The sequence below is a fragment of the Orbicella franksi genome, chromosome 2, assembly GCF_964199315.1.
Source record: "Orbicella franksi chromosome 2, jaOrbFran1.1, whole genome shotgun sequence".
NCBI classification, from domain to species: domain Eukaryota; kingdom Metazoa; phylum Cnidaria; class Anthozoa; order Scleractinia; family Merulinidae; genus Orbicella; species Orbicella franksi.
In genome coordinates, this window is record NC_138146.1 from 2150207 (window position 1) to 2172749 (window position 22543).

At 40.1% G+C, this 22543-nt stretch overlaps 2 protein-coding genes across 2 annotated transcripts; one reads left to right on the forward strand and one right to left on the reverse strand.

Moving 5' to 3' along the window:
- Positions 1-84: 84 nt before the first annotated feature.
- On the forward strand, positions 85-12555 carry LOC145476053 (short transient receptor potential channel 5-like). Its single transcript, XM_081455324.1, has 7 exons — positions 85-1223; positions 1802-2123; positions 2736-3249; positions 6014-6212; positions 11590-11751; positions 12025-12096; positions 12235-12555. The coding sequence occupies exons 1-7, from the start codon at positions 282-284 to the stop codon at positions 12553-12555; spliced, it is 2532 nt and encodes an 843-aa protein (XP_081311450.1). The 5' UTR covers positions 85-281.
- An 8002-nt stretch (positions 12556-20557) lies between these two features.
- Positions 20558-22531, reverse strand: LOC145467136 (tetratricopeptide repeat protein 28-like). The gene has a single exon (XM_081450675.1). The coding sequence runs from the start codon at positions 22529-22531 to the stop codon at positions 20711-20713; it is 1821 nt and encodes a 606-aa protein (XP_081306801.1). The 3' UTR covers positions 20558-20710.
- Between the last annotated feature and the right edge of the window lie 12 nt (positions 22532-22543).

Genomic DNA, 22543 nt, shown 5'->3' on the forward strand with positions numbered 1-22543 from the left:
TGCTAGTTCTCAGTTCCCTTCGATCGTGGGTAACGCCTGCCTACTTTTCGCTTTCGCGCTGCCAAGTTGGAGTAGATGCAAGAATTCACAAGAATTCACAATTCATTCCCTCGTGGATCTTGTTTTTGTCATGGAAATCCCTTTTGGAGCTTTAAAGTATTTAATACATGTGTACATGAATGTATCCAGGGCTGTGACGTTTCATCAAAGCGAAGAAACCTGCATGGGTTCAACTTGGGTTCGAGAAGCTCCACGCGCCCCCTACTTCAGCAGTGATAATAATGGCATCGGCAGCAAATCTGGCGAACAGAAAATCGAAGGGAAAGGATGCTCGTAGACCTAGCACAGCCCTTGGATATGACGATGTGGTTGACAGCGGTGACCTTTTCAGCGCAGAACAGAAGGAACTTTTGGATCTTATTGAGCAACAGGATGTGAACGAGGTGCGGGAGTTCTTCGCTCAAGGGCCAGCTTTTGATGTGAGTCGAGGCGAAATAGGACGAGTTGCTCTACGTTTAGCTATTTACAACGAACGAGCGGACATCGTAGAGATTTTGCTTGAAAATGGTGTTGGTGTAGGGAATGCTCTTTTCGCGGCAGTTGTCAAAGGTTCTAGAGAATGTGTTGAGCTATTTCTCGACAGTCGTTTTTTCAATAGATCTAGAGGCGACATTGGACCAACTGATCGGCGAGAGGGATTCTTCATGAGCCCACTGATGCTAGCAGTTCGACTCAAAGATCACGACATTATTCAGTACATGTTGTCCAAAGGTTTTGGAATCAACCATCCTGAGGAGTGCCAACCGAAAAAGCAACTGCCAAGTGGCAACCAAGAAGAAATACAGTTCTTGCTACACATAAATGCTTACCGTACTCTTTCAAATCCTCTATACATGGGATATTCTTATCTGTATAACCCTGAAAGTGACCATCCGTTAGTTACTGCATTCACTCTGCACAAAACACTTGATGGCAAGGCCATAGCTGATCATGAATTCAAGAAAGACTATGAAGAACTGTCTGAAGGGTGTGAAGAGTTTGCAGTTGGTCTTCTGGAACAGTGCAGGACATCCGATGAAATTAAAATTCTGACAGATATTCGACTGGACACAAGTCATGGACTTTGTAGGAATGAAAAGCAGGACTTTGAGTTTTGTGCACACACAGAAGAAGCTAAGGAGCTCATATTCCTTAACATGGCATTGAGGAATAATAATGACAAGGTGTGTATAATGTACAGATGACTTTTTATGCAGTTGATCCATCTACGTAGGCATATATCCATTTTTAACACAAATCTTTTTTTTCCCAAAAACTGTGCTTGCTGACAAAACATCTACTTCACAGGCAAGATAGCCAAGTAACCGTAGAAGTCCCCAATTGGTTTTGAATATTGCATACATGTACAGTACAGAGTTGAAGTCAGGACTACTTAGACCAAAGTCAGCTAGTGTCTGAGAGTGGAGGGTTTCAACTGAGTACTTTAAAATTTAAAGACCAAAGGCCTAAACATTCATCTAGGCTGTCACTCTCTTTACAAATAGGAATAGATGGAATGATTTTGTGAAAATTCTACCCTTTAGCAATATGTGTACTTGTCAAGACTTGTAAACCTACTTTTAATTTAAGATTTCAAGATGCTGCTATGATCTTAAAACATGTTAGTCTCGATATACCAATTTATTAGCTAGCAAAAGTATCGTTCTTCTACCCATTGTATTAACTGAATGAAAAGCAAATGTTTAATGTACAATGTAATATTTTTTATAACCTGATAAATGCCTTGTTTTTTCTGTTTTAGCTCGTCGCTCATCCATACAGCCAGTTGAGGCTCAACCTAGTCTTGCACACTGGAATTCCTGAACTAAACTGTTGCAAAATTATGTGGAGGAAGAGAAACTTCCTAAGTAAAGTGATCTACAGTGTGCGTCACACCTTACTTTTCCCATTTTTGGCTGTCATCTACCTTTTTGCTCCAACCCTACCACTGTCCATTGGTCTGGCAAATCCAGTTGTGAAATTCATTAGTCATACAGGTTCCTTTGCAGTTTTTCTGCTTTTGCTCATTATCTCTGCCTTCCAAGATAAATTTCATGAAGCAGGAAATACTCCAAGTGCTCTTGGTAAGATTTTGCCTCAGGGGTGTTGTTAATAAAAGTGAAAAAATATAAAACAAACAAAGAAACAACAATATAAAAATCAGGAAGGTGCAAATGAGAACACAAAAACATCCTCAAAAACCAACATGATGAAATTGAAAAATACCTCATTGTTTTTTACCCCAGCCCTTCCCCCCCATCTGAAATACATCACATCAATCAATGTAGCATTCCATTCTTAGGGAGTAGTGATTCTTGTCACTTTATGGCACAGACAACTAAATTAAACACCAAGGCTTATGAGCCACCATGCTAAAAGGCTTTACAATACTTAACTAAATATCCAAAGATCACAAAGCAGACTTAGTCGTATACATAAAACCCCAAAATTGTACCTCAAGTAGCATGCAACTTATGTTCCAAATTATTGGCAAAAAATGTGACCCCCTAAACTACCAAACTAAATCACCAATTTAAAACCTTAAATATTATTTTTCATCCCGTTTTGGCTTAAAAGAAATACTCACTGCCAATATTGTCAGTTCCAAAATGCCTTCCCAAGGCCATCAGTTCTGTTTTCCTGCATTAAAACAATCACATTAGATTACAAACCTTAAAATTTGTTTTTCTTTTCAGAGTGGATTGTCTTTCTTTGGGTGGTGGGTCTGGCAGTTCAGGAGCTTAAAGTGTTTTACAGTCAAGGCTCCAACCTTTACCGACGGCAATGGTGGAATTTAGTCTCACTGCTCATGATAACCTTCTTTGTGCTTTCCTACTTTTTTCAAATAATTGCTTATGGGCTAGTTGGGAGCTGGGCAGTCCTGGACAAGTTCCGCAAGTTTGTCCCCTCCTTTGGGTACCAGCCTATTTTGATAGCCAATAGCTTGTACACGGTCGGCATGGTGCTGAGCTTCTTCCATATCTCCAGTGCTTTCCAAGTGAATGCCACCTTTGGTCCCATGCAGCTGTCGCTGTACCGACTGTTCAGGGATGTGCTCAAGTTCCTGGTCTTTTTTGCGCTGCTTTTTGTGGCATTTGGAGTGAGTCTCAGAAAGTTGTACTCACATTACATCAGCACACAGTATCAGTTAAATGAACAGGCAAATGGAACAGGCAATGCAAAGGGCAGAGTGGGTCATCATTTTGCAAGGTACAATGTTTTATTTTTTCTTAGGCCATCCCTTTTTTTTCTCTGTTTATCGTTGTCCGACTGACCCAGATTTTCGCATTTTCAAAAAAAAAAAAGTTACACAGAAGGCAATGAAGGCAACGACACATCATTTCAAACAATTGTCACTTTAATCTGAAACATAAGCAATTTTTTGCCTTACAGATTTTTAGTTTTTCCGTGTTCTCATTTGATTTTAACAATGACGTCGACTTTTTCCTTTCTCCATTGCCACGATGTTGACTTTGTAACCACACCTTGTTGTTTCCAGACTCCACGGATATTATGCTGAGGTATCGGGCTTCGTAGTTCCAGACTCCTTTTCCAATTTTATTTTTGTTTTTTTTCCTTTTCCGACTGACCGACCCAAAATCAGAAAACGCATTCGACAATAAACGAAAAAAAAGGGGGGATGGCCGTATTCAGATAAAAAAAAATTAGTCTTGGCTAACAGTTCAACCACAGAGGTAAATAAAACTGCACACCATAATATAAAATGAATATAACTACCAACCATTATAATATTGGCAAGTGCTACAATGTATGAAGTTAAGTTACAGTTGGACCCCACTAATTCAAACTCGGTTATTTTGAACTCCCTCTTACTTTGAACTCAAATCAACCATTTCCAATGGATTTTTCCTTCAGTCCTTTACTATCAGTTATGTCTAACTCCCACTTTTTTTCTTTTCCTCTGGGAATTCAAAATAGCAGGGGTCAACTGACGGTATAAATTTACAAATAGGTAGCATTCAATCAAGTTATAAGTACTCCGTCTGGTAACAACAATTGATTATTATTGGTAAATATATTTATGATTACCAAATAGAATATAGTTATAAATAATTATGTTGCCTCAGTTATAAGTCTGTCTGTCTGTCTGTCTGTCTGTCTGTCTGTCTGTCTGTCTGCCTGCTTTTCTGTCCGTTTGTGTGTGTGTCTATCTGTAGGTCAGTCAATCCATTGGTTGGATCTCCTACATGTATTGGCAGTAGCATTTTCATATCCATCACACCCGCTCAGTAGATAAATGCATACATGTACTGGTATACAATTTAATTGTGATACAATGCAGCAAATCAAAGTTTCTATGGTGCGCCGCTCACGTTTAGTTATTTTTTCTTCAAGGAAAAGTTGTGTGTTTCGGCATGCGTCGGCAAGTTGTTTGCGAAGCGTTTATTGTCTGAAGATCCTCGTTGAAAAAATGATATCTCCGGTTTTATTTGACACAAATCGTTCATTCAAACGGTAAAATGCTCTTTCTTTAGCCAAAGAAATCTTTATCAAAGTTTCTATGGCGCGCTGCTCACGTTTAGTTATTTTTTCCTCAAGTAAAAGTTCTGTGTTTCGGCATGCGTCGGCAAGTCGCTTGTGAGATGTTTATTGTTTGAAGCTTTCCGAAGACCTTGTCGAAAAAATGATATCTCCGGTTCTATTTGACACAAACCGTTCATTCAAACAGTAAAATGCTCTTTCTTTAGTCAAAATAATTGTTTATCAAAGTTTCTATGGCGCGCTGCTCACGTTTAGTTATTTTTTCCTCAAGTAAAAGTTCTGTGTTTCGGCATGCGTCGGCAAGTCGCTTGCGAGATGTTTATTGTTTGAAGCTTTCCGAAGACCTTGTCGAAAAAATGATATCTCCGGTTCTATTTGACACAAACCGTTCATTCAAACAGTAAAATGCTCTTTCTTTAGTCAAAATAATTGTTTATCAAAGTTTCTATGGCGCGCTGCTCACGTTTAGTTATTTTTTCTTCAAGGAAAAGTTCTGTGTTTCGGCATTCGTCGGCAAGTCGATTGCGAGATGTTCATTGTCTGAAGCGTTCCGAAGACCTTGTCGAAAAAATGATATCTCCGGTTCTATTTGACACAAATCGTTCATTCAAACGGTAAAATGCTCTTTCTTTAGCCAAAGAAATGTTTATCAAAGTTTCTATGGCGCGCTGCTCACGTTTAGTTATTTTTTCCTCAAGTAACAGTTCTGTGTTTCGGCATGCGTCGGCAAGTCGCTTGCGAGATGTTTATTGTTTGAAGCGTTTCGACCTTGTCGAGAAAGTGATATCTCCGGTATCTGACACAAACCGTTCATTCAAATAGTAAATTACTCTTTTCCTGACAAAAGAATTGTTTATCGAAGATTCTATGGTGCGCCGCTCACATTTTGTTATTTTTAATTTTCTTCAAGGAAAAGTTGTGTGTTTCGGCACACGTTTCCAAGTCGCTTGCTTGGACCGTGTTCAGACTTTGTTTCGAGAAGATGTTATCTTTCGGTTGTGATGTTTGCTCCATGAAGATGGGATTGTTGAAGCGTGTTCCCCGGTTCTATTTGACAAAAAAAAAATAGTAAATTTTTGATTTAACGACAAAATACTCTCTCTTTTAATCAATATTCAGTCAGTTAATTTCCAGTCAAGTGCCCAATTGCAAAATGTTAGTTTCAGCTAACATTTTGCTTAGTCTGTAGGCATACGCGCGTATACTGTGTACGCGTATTCAAAATAAAGAAAACTCTTTCTCGCTCTGTGGCAAGCTGTCAAGCCATTGAAACAACAATGACCTGATAAGAAAAGAAGAAACAATAGGTTAGCTCATACATACTAATCAGGCATACGCGTATATGCTGTATACGCGTATGTGCGTATATGCATACGCGTATACGCGTATTGGGCTGACGCGCATTACGCGTATATTTTGGTTCGGATATATCTGAGCTGCACTGTATTTTGCCAAACATTCTGTTTTGTAGGGTAGATAAGGGTCTGGAGAGCTTATTTTGGTCGCTGTTTGGCTTGACTGATTTAGAGACATTTGGAATTGACAAACCTGAGTTTCAGATCACGCAGCAGACAGGAGTTGCACTGTTTGGCTTGTATCAAGTCCTGATTGCTGTGGTTGCAATTAATATGCTGATTGCTATGATGACAAGGTCTTTTGAAACCATTGTGGTGAGATTTCTCATTTAATTTATTAGTACTAACTGCTTTTAACATTCATCCTTTAGAAGCATTCAAATGTACCACAGTTGAAAGAAGCAGTGTCTTAACGATTTGTCTGTTTGTTCGTTTGTTGGACTCTTTCACCCAGGGGTATAAATGGGTACCTCCCTTACTTCGTAGAGGCAAGGTGGCCTCATGCTTAATGTGCTCTCCCCAGATCAAAAGGTCCAGGTTCAAGCCCTGGCCAGGGACATTGTTTTGCATTCTTGGGGAAGACACTCTCTCAGTAACTCTATCCACCCAGGTGTATAAAATTGGGCAAATTTAATGCTGGGGGTAACCCTGCAGTGGACTAGCATCCCATCCAGGGGAGAAGTAGAAATACTCCTAATCACTTCATGCTACAGAAACCGGAGATAATTTAGCGCTGACCTGATGGGCCACTTGGCTTGTATGCTGACTTCACCTACCTACATGTACCCACCTACCTACCTACCTACCTACCTACCTACCTATCCCAGGCCTACATGTATCTTTTACTTACACTACATTTACATCATATGTCAAGGTCTTTGCATCAGATTAACTCTACTGAACACATTTTTAACCTCCAATAAGGTTCCCCTCTCCCTTGGCTCTGTATAAGGGGCACAGAGTCATTTTCTTTAATGCCCATGCACTTACACATCTAATAACAAAGAGGGAAAGATGGTGGTGGGTGATGATCCACCATTTTTGTGGCCTGTGAATTGTGAAAAACCTTTGTAAACCCATATTGACCATATGAGGAAGTAGCAGATCCCATTAAAATAGTGCTCAATACACATATAGTGTAGAGCTGAGTATATGAGTAATAACGAAGAGGCAAGATTTGCTGTTACTCCGAGTTTCGTGCTTACGCACTCATCAGACAGTATTTAATGATGAGCATTCCTATCAACTAGATATATATACACGGTATTAAACAATAGGCTAATTGCTGGACTAGTTGCATTACAATAAGTGATAGTTATACTGGAAAACAATAGGTGTGAAGACAGAAATTACGGGGACGAGTATAAACTGCGTGGGTGCAGTACAATATAAAGAAAGTGTCAAGCGTTCTTCAAGTAGAATTTGTTCTCGTGCCGGCATTTAGAAATAAGTTCTGATCTTTTGTTTAGTAGATTGTCGTTGCTATGTTTGATAATCATTAGTTTTTCTGTGAGGCAGAGGTCGCATCGTTTGGAAATGTTGTTGTAGGGTCTTGCACGGCTAATAATTGACCATTTGATGTTGAAGTCTTGTTTTTTGTCGTGTAGTTGCCAGATGTATTTAGAAAGCTCGGTGCTGTTGATGTGTTTTCTGTGCTTAAATGTGGATTTGTGCTGCGAGAATCTCTGTTTGAATGTTCCTTCTGTCAGTCCAATGTAGTTCTTGGTTGTGTTGTTAGTTGTAACTTGTGCGTTGTAGATTACACTGGAAGTCAGGCATTTGTTGTCTAGCGGGCATTGGTCTTTTTTGCGGCAGTTGCATTGCTCTCCGGTGATTGCGTTGGCGTTGTTGTCGGCGTTTGTTATTTTCATGTTGTGTTTGTTGATTACTGTTTTCATGTTGTCCATGCAACTGTAGCTGACTTTGACGTTGTTTTTGTTGAAGAGGCTGTGGTATTTATGTTGGTTCGGAAAGTGCTTAGATATGAGCTTCAGGAATGTTCTACCGATGTTTGTCTTTACGTTTTTACTAAATGGAGGGTTGTACCATATAATGTTTCTTTGTCTGTTGCGTCGGGGGCGTGTTGGTTGATTGTCTTCGTTGTAAATTAGTGTTTCGGAGTATCCGCTGGCTTTCAAAGCAGTTTCGTAGATTGGTTTGGCCTTGTTGAATTCGTGTTCGTTGCATGAGTTGGCGGAAATACGGCGATTGATGGATGCTGGAAGTTGCTTTATTATGTTAGGTGGGTGGTTAGACTTTGTGTTGATGTACTGCGGCTCGTCGTTAGGCTTTCTGTAGGGGCAGTAGGTACCTTTTGTAAGATCGAAGGTGACGTCCAGGTAGTTAACAATTTTCATGTTAGTCTGTATGGTAATGTTAAGTCCATATGTCTTGAAGCGTCTTGTTATGTCCTTCCTTGTACGGTCTGCTTGAGGTCCGGAGATGTTTTTGAAGATGGCAAGTCCGTCGTCTCTGTAAAGCCCGATGTTGTCTATCCCGTATATGTTACACAGGTCGTCGAGAATGAATAAGCCTACGAGCTCGCATACTTCGGCTCCGTCGAAGCTGCCCATAGTAACGTCAAAAGAACTGTTGTTTTTCTTGATCCAGGCGGTGTTGCTGTCAAAGAGAAGGGATTTTCTTGAATGCATAATAATATCGATGTCGCGGTCCGTAATGGAAGTGAATTGTTTGGCGAAGTTGATTGCGTCTGTAAGAAGTTTCTCAGTAATGGAAGGGTAGAAGTTCTCAATGTCAAATACGGCGAAGGTATGTTGATCTTTGTGTTGTATAGAGGAGAACCAGTTGATGACGGATGATGAGTTTTTCCATTGGTTAAGGCCAGTCTTCTGTCTCACAGTCGTGTTAATGTTCGCGAGGATTTCTTTACTGATACGTCCAATCTCACTTTTTGCAGGGTTAATGAGTCTACATGTAGGTTTGTTCTGGAAGTTGTCTTTATGGTCTTTGAGTGTTATAAAAGCCTGTCGTTCAGCCATGCGTTCCGCGCGGTCGTCAATGTTCAGATTAGTAGCAATGACTTGAGCTTCTTTGTTAATAGCAGTAATCGTATTAGAATTTGCTTTCTTGTACGTCGATGTGATATTGTCCTTGAGAAGCTTGTCGTGCGAAGCTTTGTCTACTTCGTAGTAGTTGGTTGTTTTGTCAGCAGGTATGAATGTTTTTGTGGAGTTGTTTATTTTCCTAATGTCTTGTTGTAGATGGTCTTGGAAGTCATCTCGTATTTGCCTGAATTCAATGTTCTTGATCATTTCGTACACGTCAGTTTCAAAGTTGTTTAGGTCTTCGTTCTGAGGAGGGCATTTTCTTGATTTAAAACCAAAGTTGTTGTTGTCAATGTTGTCGTCGTCGTTGTTGTGGTCTGTGTTATTCTTATCTTTATTCTGTTCGAAGAAGAAGGCTTTCCAACGCATACGCTTGATTACACTTTCGGTCTTTTCGATGAGTTTCTTGAGGTAGGAGTTTCTTGGTGGGATAGGGATGTTCTTCATTGAATAGTTGAATCTTGTTTTCTCCATTGTGGATAACGGCGATCGGCGAAAAGTGCTCTACTGTTGTTAAGCAGGAGCGAATATAACCATATGAGGAAGTAGCAGATCCCATTAAAATAGTGCTCAATACACATATAGTGTAGAGCTGAGTATATGAGTAATAACGAAGAGGCAAGATTTGCTGTTACTCCGAGTTTCGTGCTTACGCCCTCATTGACGACCGCGCGGAACGCATGGCTGAACGACAGGCTTTTATAACACTCAAAGACCATAAAGACAACTTCCAGAACAAACCTACATGTAGACTCATTAACCCTGCAAAAAGTGAGATTGGACGTATCAGTAAAGAAATCCTCGCGAACATTAACACGACTGTGAGACAGAAGACTGGCCTTAACCAATGGAAAAACTCATCATCCGTCATCAACTGGTTCTCCTCTATACAACACAAAGATCAACATACCTTCGCCGTATTTGACATTGAGAACTTCTACCCTTCCATTACTGAGAAACTTCTTACAGACGCAATCAACTTCGCCAAACAATTCACTTCCATTACGGACCGCGACATCGATATTATTATGCATTCAAGAAAATCCCTTCTCTTTGACAGCAACACCGCCTGGATCAAGAAAAACAACAGTTCTTTTGACGTTACTATGGGCAGCTTCGACGGAGCCGAAGTATGCGAGCTCGTAGGCTTATTCATTCTCGACGACCTGTGTAACATATACGGGATAGACAACATCGGGCTTTACAGAGACGACGGACTTGCCATCTTCAAAAACATCTCCGGACCTCAAGCAGACCGTACAAGGAAGGACATAACAAGACGCTTCAAGACATATGGACTTAACATTACCATACAGACTAACATGAAAATTGTTAACTACCTGGACGTCACCTTCGATCTTACAAAAGGTACCTACTGCCCCTACAGAAAGCCTAACGACGAGCCGCAGTACATCAACACAAAGTCTAACCACCCACCTAACATAATAAAGCAACTTCCAGCATCCATCAATCGCCGTATTTCCGCCAACTCATGCAACGAACACGAATTCAACAAGGCCAAACCAATCTACGAAACTGCTTTGAAAGCCAGCGGATACTCCGAAACACTAATTTACAACGAAGACAATCAACCAACACGCCCCCGACGCAACAGACAAAGAAACATTATATGGTACAACCCTCCATTTAGTAAAAACGTAAAGACAAACATCGGTAGAACATTCCTGAAGCTCATATCTAAGCACTTTCCGAACCAACATAAATACCACAGCCTCTTCAACAAAAACAACGTCAAAGTCAGCTACAGTTGCATGGACAACATGAAAACAGTAATCAACAAACACAACATGAAAATAACAAACGCCGACAACAACGCCAACGCAATCACCGGAGAGCAATGCAACTGCCGCAAAAAAGACCAATGCCCGCTAGACAACAAATGCCTGACTTCCAGTGTAATCTACAACGCACAAGTTACAACTAACAACACAACCAAGAACTACATTGGACTGACAGAAGGAACATTCAAACAGAGATTCTCGCAGCACAAATCCACATTTAAGCACAGAAAACACATCAACAGCACCGAGCTTTCTAAATACATCTGGCAACTACACGACAAAAAACAAGACTTCAACATCAAATGGTCAATTATTAGCCGTGCAAGACCCTACAACAACATTTCCAAACGATGCGACCTCTGCCTCACAGAAAAACTAATGATTATCAAACATAGCAACGACAATCTACTAAACAAAAGATCAGAACTTATTTCTAAATGCCGGCACGAGAACAAATTCTACTTGAAGAACGCTTGACACTTTCTTTATATTGTACTGCACCCACGCAGTTTATACTCGTCCCCGTAATTTCTGTCTTCACACCTATTGTTTTCCAGTATAACTATCACTTATTGTAATGCAACTAGTCCAGCAATTAGCCTATTGTTTAATACCGTGTATATATATCTAGTTGATAGGAATGCTCATCATTAAATACTGTCTGATGAGTGCGTAAGCACGAAACTCGGAGTAACAGCAAATCTTGCCTCTTCGTTATTACTCATAAACCCATATTGAAGTATACTTTGTAAGACTTTTACTATGGTAAAACTTGCATTTGTGTTCATGGCTCTCCTTTTATTTGTCTATTTTATTTTTCTAAAGGAAGCAGAGGATTTACACTGGAAGGTGTCCAGGACTCGCATGTGGATGAACTGGGTGAACAAAGGCAGTGTACTCCCCCCTCCATACAATCTTATCCCTAATCCTAAAGCTGTTATTCATTTGTTCACGAAAATAATGGACAAATGCCGGGGATTTAACCAGGTTGGTTGTAGTCTACATGGTAGGCTTAGGCAGAAGCGGAAATTAACAAGAAGTGGTGGGGGCAGGATGGGGGGGGGGGGGTGGTAAAGGGTGTGGGAGCAGGGAGATTGGGAGAGAGAATGGTGAAACAGAGAAAGAGAGAACTGACCCTCCCCACTCCCTTGACTTCTTTCATGCTGTCCACACCCACCCTGCGGCTTAAGCTTAAACCTGGATAGGTGATGAGAAGTGTTCAGTCATATTTTTTATACTCTGATTACTTTTGTCTTTTAGAATTTAGAATCACGTTATGAGGTTAACATGAACAACCACGACATCCTTGGCGACATACCACGAAAAGTACATGTGAGTTGGAAGCTCATGTATAATTTCGTCTTGAAATGAAATTCAAAGATGAATTCAGCTGGCCATCTTCCCATTTAACCCCTTTATGTTGAGCTTCGCTAGCTAAGTTAGGTTTTGACTGCAAATACTTCTTTTCAGGGATTTGAAATGGTAAAGACCAAATTCAACAGTTGCTCGCACAGGAGAGACGTACTCGTGCAGATTGTAGAACGTTATTTGCACCAAAGGAGGGAAGACAGCAGACATGAGGACTCTGAGAACCTTAAAGACATCAAAGCGATTCAAGAGCTTATGTGGCAGGAACTGGGAAGGCGTGTCGAGGGATTTCCAAAATCACCGTTTAAACGTACATTCAAGAGGTCAACGGCTGCTCAGGTACAGTTCTATTTGGTATGTAAGAGTAGAGTTATAGCTTGGGGAGAGTTGAAAACGCTGACTCCCTCTCCGCGGACTATCTAATGACGCCCCCCCCCTCCCAACTCCGCGGACTACCCTACGGACTACTCCGTGGATTACCCTACGGGCTACTCCGTGGATTACCCTACGGGCTACTCCGCGGACTACCCTACGGAATACTCCGTGGATTACCCTACGGACTAATCCGTGGATTACCCTATGGGCTACTCCGTGGACTACCCTACGGAATACTCCGTGGATTACCCTACAGACTACTCCGTGGATTACCCTACGGACTACTCCGCGGACTACCCTACGGACTACTCCGCGGACTACCCAACGGGCTACTCCGCGGACTACCCTACGGACAACTCTGCGGACTACCCTACGGACAACTCTGCGGACTACCCTACGGACAACTCTGCGGACTACCCTACGGACTACTCCGTGGATTACCCTACGGGCTACTCCATGGATTACCCTACGGGCTACTCCGCAGACTACCCTACGGACAATTCCTCGGACTACCCTACGGACTACTCCGTGGACTACCCTACGGGCTACTCCGTGGACTACCCTACGGACTACTCCATGGATTACCCTACGGACTACTCCGCAGACTACCCTACGGACTACTTCGTGGACTACCCTACAGGCTACTCCGTGAACTACCCTACGGACTACTCCGCGGACTACCCTAAGGACTACTCTGCGGACTACCCTGTGGGCTACTCCGCGGACTACCCTACGGACAACTCTGCGGACTACCCTACGGACTACTCCGTGGATTACCCTACGGGCTACTCCATGGATTACCCTACCGGCTACTCCGCAGACTACCCTACGGACTACTCTGCAGACTACCCTACGGACTACTCCGTGGACTACCCTACGGGCTACTCCGCAGACTATCCTAAGTAATCAGCGAAATGTACTTTTACGGGGAAGTATCTGTAGAGTAGTCCGCGGAGCAGTCCGTAGGGTGCTCCGCAGAGTGGGGTCTCTCCTTAAAACTTGCGCTGTCTTTTCCTGAAACGAAATGCCAAGATTTTATCCATGTTAAATGTGAAAAAGAAATTCAGACGATTTATTAATTTTATTTTTCTTAAATGTTTAGAGAACAGAAGAAACACGTTTGTAACAAATGGTCAAGCCGAGCTTGCCTTTGTCCACGAGTTACCGGCTCTCCCATCAGTTACCTACAGAGTGGGTTTCCAAAGAGCTTCAAAAGAATGCTGTTTGCTTTGCTTTGCTAATGTAACTACGCTTTAAATGTAACTAAAGCCCTAAGTAAAGAGGCTGAAAAAACGTTATGCACTTGTTTGTTCAATGTAGCTGGTACATAGTTTTGACCACATTAATTGACAGTTTGAGGTACCATCCACACTACCCCGGAGAAATTTAAGAACGCAGCTTTATTGCTACCGTCAGGCCTATGCGTCACGAAAACGGAGCTTTTCGAAAACGCTCTTAAAACCGGAGGAAGTTGAAAACACCGGCTTTTCGTCTTCGTGTGGACGGAACACTTGTTAAAAACGGAGCTCTATGAAAACGATGGCGTCACGATAACCATTTGATTTTCATGACCGAGTTTTCCTCAAACACAAATCAAAAATGACCGGCCATTGTTGCGTTTTTAAGTTCCTCCGACGTAGTGTGGACTGAAAACATTTGATGCGGTTTCAGGGTAACGGGGCTTCATTGTCCTCTTCAGCAGTTACAAACACTCTTTGGTAGTTCAAAGTGGGATATTTTGTCCTCTTTTGTGTGTGATCTCAGGTAAATGTAATAAAAACACTCCCTTACAGCACAATGCCAATAATTTATCTGTCATTTATTTATATCAAAGAAACCGTTTTAGAATTTCAACAGATCTGTAACGTTTTTGGTTTAATAATAGTTGTAGACATAATTTGAATACTTGGAAGTTGGTCCTAAGAAGCGAAAACCAGATATAATGACGGTGGAAAACTTTTGTAATTCTAATAAAAATATTCACCCCACCTGGCACGCACTTTTTTCTTGCCCTTTGTTTATTAATTTTGAGTTATTATAGTTTCTCTAAATCTTGTTTCCTTCCATACTGTTAAAATCTCCTTGTTAATCGCAGTCTCAGTTCATTTCATTCAGGAATCTTATTTTTTGTTATATAACAGTATTTCTGTAGTCATTTTATGTTATCTACATTCCATCCAGTAGTTGTCTTGCTTTAGGTCCAGCTTTATTAGCAAAGAAATAAGCAGACTTTTCAAGTCCAAGACTGTGAAGATAGCGAGCATACTCTGTGTAAACTGCGTGCACAAGAGCAGCTAAACATGTGTTAAGGAAAATGGTAAATTGTGAACAACACCTAACAGAGTAAAAACCCTCATTTGAGAGCTTTAACCAATACGCAGGATGAGTCTTAAGTAACGTATCAACTGTTACACCTCTTGCTTTGCTTCAAGTTTATAGTTTTTCTTTGCACGAGTATTTCACAAAGTGAGACAGTTTGATTGGTTCTTACTTATGCTCAATTGGAGGACAGACGTATGGACGACTTCATCAGCATGTTCTTGTTCATGTAACTAGTTATAAAATAAATAGATAGGTTCCATATTGACATGCGTCTGTTCAGTATGTTGTAAGAACATCGGTGACACACTCGGCTATCGCCTTGTGTGCTCCCTTTTACTTCTTATCTCATTTTTGACGTCATCTGTGATCTATAACTGAACAGACGCACGGCAAGATATTCGTAATAATATATTTGTTGCGTGTTCCACGTGCGGGTGTCGAGCGCAACACGCAAACTGTGTATTGCGGCGAAACGTTTCCTAATCATTTTGACTTCCGCTTCCTGTACGCGATGCGTAACTCTTGCGCGTCGCACTCATGTTAACTTGCGCTTGCTCAGTTGGAGAAAGTTAACGATCGCGCTTCGCTCTGAAGGTATATGAAGAAACCACTGTGTTTGTTCATAGAAAGTGAACAACTTTTTCCAATAAAATCAAACTGATTGAATTAACAAGCCGAGTTTAACTCGGTTCCTAAACATCACTTAAGGTGGTCAACTTTCACTTTAAAATACTTCTGTTACAAGAAACAGCCATTGCGAAAAGGATACTGTTCTTTTCGTCGCTTGGAGAAAGGAACCCATACTCCTGACAGAACTGAAATTTAAAAAAATGCATACGGTCAAAAAAGATGTTTCATTCTCGAGATTAAACGGATCTAATATTTGAGTCGTGTAGTAATAAAAAGGTCCAATTAAAGTCTGTTGACATTGTTAGTCCAACTTGAAACAATCATGAACAAGAAAAAGCAAACATATCATTAAAACATTTCTCTTAACTTCTCTTAAAAGGACTCAGCTAACCGCTTTCATTGTATCATTATATCAAGCCTTTGCTACCAAAGAATTTGTGAATTCTGCTCTTTGGATCGATGGCAACGAAGGACCAGGCCGGTTACTTCAACAGGTAATGAAAGGACGAAATAAATTATATCATTATGAGTTGAGGTGCTAATATAACTTGTATTTCGGTAAGACAGGTTTGCGTGCACCTGAAGTTTGACAGTTGTTAATCGAGGCCGTTTTGTAGCATAACTAGTAAAGGTTCTTAAATTGAATTGAATGCGAATTTAAACCAGAATCTAGTGCAGCACAGCACCGTTCATGATACAATCCAGCCAAAATATCAAGGATATTCTCCCCACATATTGCACGTTCTGGATTAATTATCTTCGTTTTAAGCATACATTAGTAGATAAAGTATATGGCTTAACCAAACCAGAAAATCTCAGCAAGCATTAAATTGCAAACTGGAGCAGAGCTAGCAATGAAAGCCTCAGGATATCGGACGCGATTACGTTTTTGCGGGCTAAGTAGGAATTGGAATATTTTATTGGCAATTAAAAAGTCTCTTATTACGAATAAAGATTTGTATTTAAACTGCACTCTTTCTTAACCGGAAATCAGTAGAAAGAAAAGGCCTAAAAAAAATTATCGTTGTCCTTTCGCTCCAGCTTATTGTCTCAAGAGTTCTTGTATTTATCAAAGCATCTTTGTATAGATTTGACATGATTGGCATTCAATATTAACACACGCATCTTAAAGAAGCACAGTCACGGTTTGCGTATATTGAAAAGTTAAGCCTCAATTTTTCAAATTCGTCGTTTGTAATCCGTGTTAACCCTCTCCATCCGTAGCCATCCTTGTTCCTTTATGGTTTATCATTATGTCTTTGGTGTTTTTCTATCTTATTAAACTGTTATTTTCAGGTTTCCTACTATTTAAAGGTAATTTTGTATGTGGCCAAAATAACTCAAAATACCGTGACTGAGTTCCTTTAATGTTGAATCACTTTAACACAGTTGCACACCTGCCGTGTATGTGGCAAAAATACGTTCGCCGACACAAACGCTTCCAACATTTTAACATTTCTGCGTGATTGAGTTGAGACTCTCATTTTAAAGTTTGCTGACCATACACATAAACGTCACTTTGAACAAAACGCGAACCTGAAGGAGTACTTTGTAAATGGCGTAAGTGTTATGGAGTCTTGATGCTTTTATTACGAAGCTGTTAATACGTACTTTTTGTTGCCTATCTTTCGACTGGCGCCTGATGCACTTAACAATCAACGCATGTTAATATATCAACTAATCAACAGACTTCCCTCTTAACAATATTTAGTGAAGTGAAGTCTCGTATTGTTACGTCATGTTACCCGCTAGAAGCTATGCGACCGCGCACGATAGATGGCAGGTAAACCCCTGTAACGATATGCGACCGTACTGATGACAAGCGATAAAATATCCACGAATATCTGCGGCTTACAGGTTGCAGTGAACTGTGTTGGTGGTTATTTAAAGAAAATTATCGGATAACTCCGAGTAATTATTGATTTGCACCTTGTTAGTTGTAAATCCGTTTCTATTGTTTCCTTTCTTGATTCTCTTTTGTATTTAATAATTTTGGCGCGAAATGAACTTATTATTATTCCATGTGACTGGTCACGGGACATGAGGTCGAAGACGAACTGAAATATTTTTAAGTCAAGGTCAAAGTGCATTAGTACTGTAAGCCAATATCGACACTAGTAAGTTCGATTTAACTCTACAAAGATGATATTTCAACAATTATAACAAAAGAAAAAAGGCACAACATGTAACCGAGATCCGCTGTGTATCGTGAGAAGACTTTAATACTTAATCTCGTTTGCACTATCTTTTAGTGCAGTTTTTTTTTATTATAAGAATATACTTTATAAGTATATCGACACTGAAATTTGCTGAATTTTAAGAATATTTCAAGAATAAACCTGTTGGGAATTTGAAAAGGCCACGATTTCGCGGTGTTTTGAAAATTTGTAAGTACAATACCATTATTTATTATATGGAGAAGAGTGTTTTACTGGGAACTAAACCACTAGTAGATTCCATACGCCACTTCATTCGGGACCCGAGTGGCGTATTTTCCGTATGTCACCTTTGTGAGTGTCGTATCGTTCAATGACCTCACGATTCCCGCCTTTTGCTTTTGTTGAATTGGTTTCTCCATATAATAAAAAGAACATTACACGTTGGCTCAGTCGAAGATATGAATTTTATGTTCTCGTGGCAAGAACAATATCTCACGAGTGAGCGAAGCGAACGAGTGAGATATTGTTCTTGCCACGAGAACATAAGATTCATATCTTCTCGCCACCGTGTAATATCCTCTATATATTTTAATTAAACCGTATAAAATTCTTCTTTTCTCTAAACGGCAAAGCTAGCCAAAAAACAACAAACTCAGCACCAGCCGTATGTTCGATGCTAATAAAATTTCTGCGAGAAGTAAGGTGTGTCTAATCAGACTTTATTGTCTGCAGTCTGCCTCCAAAGCTATTCTAACGTCAAGAAAGACATGATTCGATAGATAATCTGACGTTTTATTGGCATAGTCCAGTTTGTCCTTTAACTAATCTTAGAATATTTACAAGAATATTTTCAGCCTATAATCGGCAGAAAAATAAGAATATTTAGCCTGGGCCGGAAAGAAATATTCTTATTAAAAAAAGTGTAGCTTTTTTCGCCGTAAACTTTTCTCATTTGCTTTGCAACTGATAAAATGCAATGTAAATTCGAGGAAACTTCCCACAGAATCTGCAAAATTGCCCGAAATCACCTCCGTTCACATTGGAATATATTATAATAAAATAGAATAAAGCGTTCTCCCGTAAAATTATTAAAAATATGAGCTTTCGACGGCCATTCGACGGAAAAAAATTTGCGGCAAAATGAAACGTTAAAAATTTGAATTTCACCAGAAATGTAAGGATCGAAATCCACCAATCACAGACGACATCGTGCTTAACGGGTAATCAGTGTGTAATGTGTAATCAGTCGATGTAGACCCTCAATAAACAGTCGAAACATCACAATCTAAATCTCAAGTGACTACATGCCGAGAAAGACGACCATATATACTTTATAAGTATTGAATCTTGCTGTGACGAACTACAAAATAACACAATACAGTACAATGCAATGTAATGGAGTAGAAATTTATTGTGTGACACTCTTAGCTATATGTGAGGTGTGACATCGCATGAAAGAAAATGACACACAGGTATTCCAGAGAAATTGAAATTGAAAGTAAATATTATATTGTATGAGTAAACTTTTTTTAAAAAAAAATTCATAAGTCAGGATCATGAAATACAATCTAAAATAATTACACGTTATGCTAAAAAGTAAAAACGATAATCATATGTACAATCAAACTGACGCTAGCAATGCCTGCGCAATTGACACCTTCAAAACTCTCACTAACACTGTCTTGCTTAAATGAGCCTTTTGATTAATTTGTTTTAAGTTTTGTCCCTTATCCGATGATTTATTTTAAAGTTATGTCATTTTATCTTACACATTTATATATTTTTAATGAATCACAATTTCTATGTAGTTTTCACGCGCAACTAAACATTATATGAAAGTCTACGTCTAATATAAAGTCTAGATTGTTATTATTAATTATTTTGAACAACAAGAAACTTTTTCAATCCTCTTAACAAACAAGACAATCGCTTGGCTCGTTACAGGAGATTAACACGTGAAAGGGGCGTGGACGTTTGTCGAAAACACCCCGGGTGTGGCTCATGTCTTAATTTAATCCTAAAAGATACTACTCCTAAAATCAGGCAAATAAGAACTATAATCATTTTCATGACCATGTCATCGAACACTTTCGTCTGTGAAGAGGTTTCAGCAATTCCATTCCCGATCAATTTAAACAACTTACACAGTTAGCTGAAATTATTACATCTCTGTAAAAAGATTCAATGATGACAGAGATAACTGGCTTAAGTGCCAAAATATAAATCACAATTGCCAATCCTAAAAGAGACAGCAAAGAACATCCCCACCCCTTCCCCATGAGCACCCCTCCCTCCTCCCCATCGAAGAAACTTTGCATCAATTTTAGGCAACAAAGTCGCCTGACAGATGCTAGGCTTCTTAAGAGATATGTCTGATTATTTTCGACAACAACACTAAGAAAAATAGGTTTGCAACTACAAAAAAGCTTACTTTTCAGTTCTGCTTCTGAGGAAAAATAAACAATTGTGCTTGTAACAGACAATGGCCGTAAAAGAAAGTCAATGCAGCATTGTCTTTTCTATTTTACACTGTCCTTGCAGAAGTTTCTTGTTTCTCTTGGTTCATTGCTTGATTTCGTATTTCTATGGAGTACTCCATCGGCGAGGTCTTTCCTTCCTACAACACCGAAAAAAAAAACTAATTTGATGATATCTAAAATCCCAACCATTGGGTAACAGTACTTTCTGTTAGGCAAAAGATAAAGCCTGAAGAAATATATTACACATTCATAGATGATGATTACAGTTTAATTCTTAAATCGCAGACATAAGCGTCCGATCATGTCTGAGTACACTTTACTTTTTAAGCATAAGTACCAAATTTACGGTCGAGAAGTGACAAGAATAAGGAATCTCATCGCCGCACAAGAAAGTCTTTTGATGAAAGAAAACTTTTTCTCAATAACTGATTGGAAGTGAAAATCTTTTGATTCACTTCTGTAACTCTTTTGTGTACAGCACAGCTAGATTTTGCCCTTTGAAACACAAATTAAAAGAAGAAAAGTAGGGAGTTTCAATTTTTCTTTAAGTCGCATGGGCAACTAACTAACCAAATTTATGAAATATTTTCTTCGCTAATAAAAAACATACCTTTATTTTTCAAACTCAAATGTGACGTCATCTCCAATCAGCATAAACGGGGCCCACCTGGAAACCTTGGTAAAGCCGTGATCTCTCATCCACTTCATGGCCGCGTGAAGAGATACACTGGCACTTTCTCCATCAACAAGGTGCTCGTAAAAGCGACTCATCAACTTCTTTGTTGCAATGTCGTCTAGAGCCCACAGTGCCACCAACACCGAGCGTGCACCGGCTCCTAGAAATGCGCGAGCGATTCCAACAACTCCCTCGGCTCTAATTTGTCCACGGCCACTGTGACAACAGCTTAGTACAACCAGCTTAGCCCGCACTTTGACTTTTGAAATGTCGGACATTTTCAAAAGGTAGTCGTCTTCTTGTGGAATTCCGGTTAGTGTAGCAGATCCTGGATGGACCGGCTCTGGAGGGGCAAGAGCAATTTCTCCTCTTTCAGCATTACCATGTGCAGCAATATGTATCAGACTCACTGAATTCAGCTTCTCAAGTACCGCTTTCTTTGTTGCGTCCTGTCCTAACAAAGGCCAAACGCCCAGCCGTCGTGCGATCATCTCTGCTTCCTTTCTTGCACCAGGCAATGGTACGAACTTTTTATTGACTTCTTCCCTGTAAATCACCACACCAACATCAGGATCACCCACTACTAGAGCACCAGTCTGACAGTGATAGTCTGCAGGACTGTCCTGAATGAGCTTCAGAGTCGTCAAAGAAGGAACCACGCGGATTCTGAAACGCTCCGATAAATATTTCCCGCTTTCATTGAGTAAAGCTGGAAACGGAACACGATACAGGTTGCGATCAGGAACAATGATGATTTGGGGCTCGTCAAGTAAGTCGGATACAGGATTGACGAGCAGTTCGTAGAACAATTTTAGACTCGGTTCGGGATCATCCGTATTCCCAGGCTTGCCTTGTCGCAAAGTTGCGGGGCTATCTTCCTGACAAGATTCAGGATTTGTTTCAATGTCATTGCCATTCAAGGATCGATCTTCGCAGACCTCCTCAGGTAAAATACCAAAGTCTTGGAAGCTTTCAGCCATGATAGCAAAAAATTCATCGAAGTTTTCAGCAACCTTTGTTAACCTTGTGTAAAGAGTCTTTTTATCCACATCAAGTTCTCGGATCTGAATGACTTCGCTTGTCTTGAGAATCCACAAAAACACTCTTTGATCAAAATAAGAAATGTATAGACAAGTAGAGTTACTTTCTTTCTTCATGACATTTTCAACAACAGTCCATGATTGCGGGTCAGCTGATATGCGATTTTCAACAGAGTACTGAGTTGCCATCAAGTCTGCTAAGGCTCTTGCTCGTCCAAGCTCTGCAACACAAAGAGCATCCTTAGGATTTCCAGCGCGACGAAACAATTCACTGAGCTGCTGATAGGGAAAAACATGCATGTCTGCAAAGGATATTTTTAATTGATCGCTGTCTTGAAGGAAACCTCGCATTTTTTCGGATTTTCCAATACTTCGAAACAAAAGAGAAAAAGCTTCCTGAGAGTTGTTTTGTGATAACTTTGTCAATGTAAGACTACAATAGCAACGAAACTCAGTTTCAACCTCTCCAATGTTTTCACTGATTGACAGTGCCTTCTCAAGATATTCTTCGGCCACGTCATGATCGCCGCGAGATTGAAGCACTTGTCCAAGGCCGAGGTAAGATTTTGCTTCTACTACTCTGTTACCAATTTCAACTGCAATCGCAATTGCTTTCTCGAGGCAGGCTTGAGCTTTATCTTTATCACCAAGAGATTTATAAAAATGGCCTTCTTTGTCCCAGCAAATTGCTTGTGCTTTTTTATCACCAATTTCCATGCTGATCGCAAG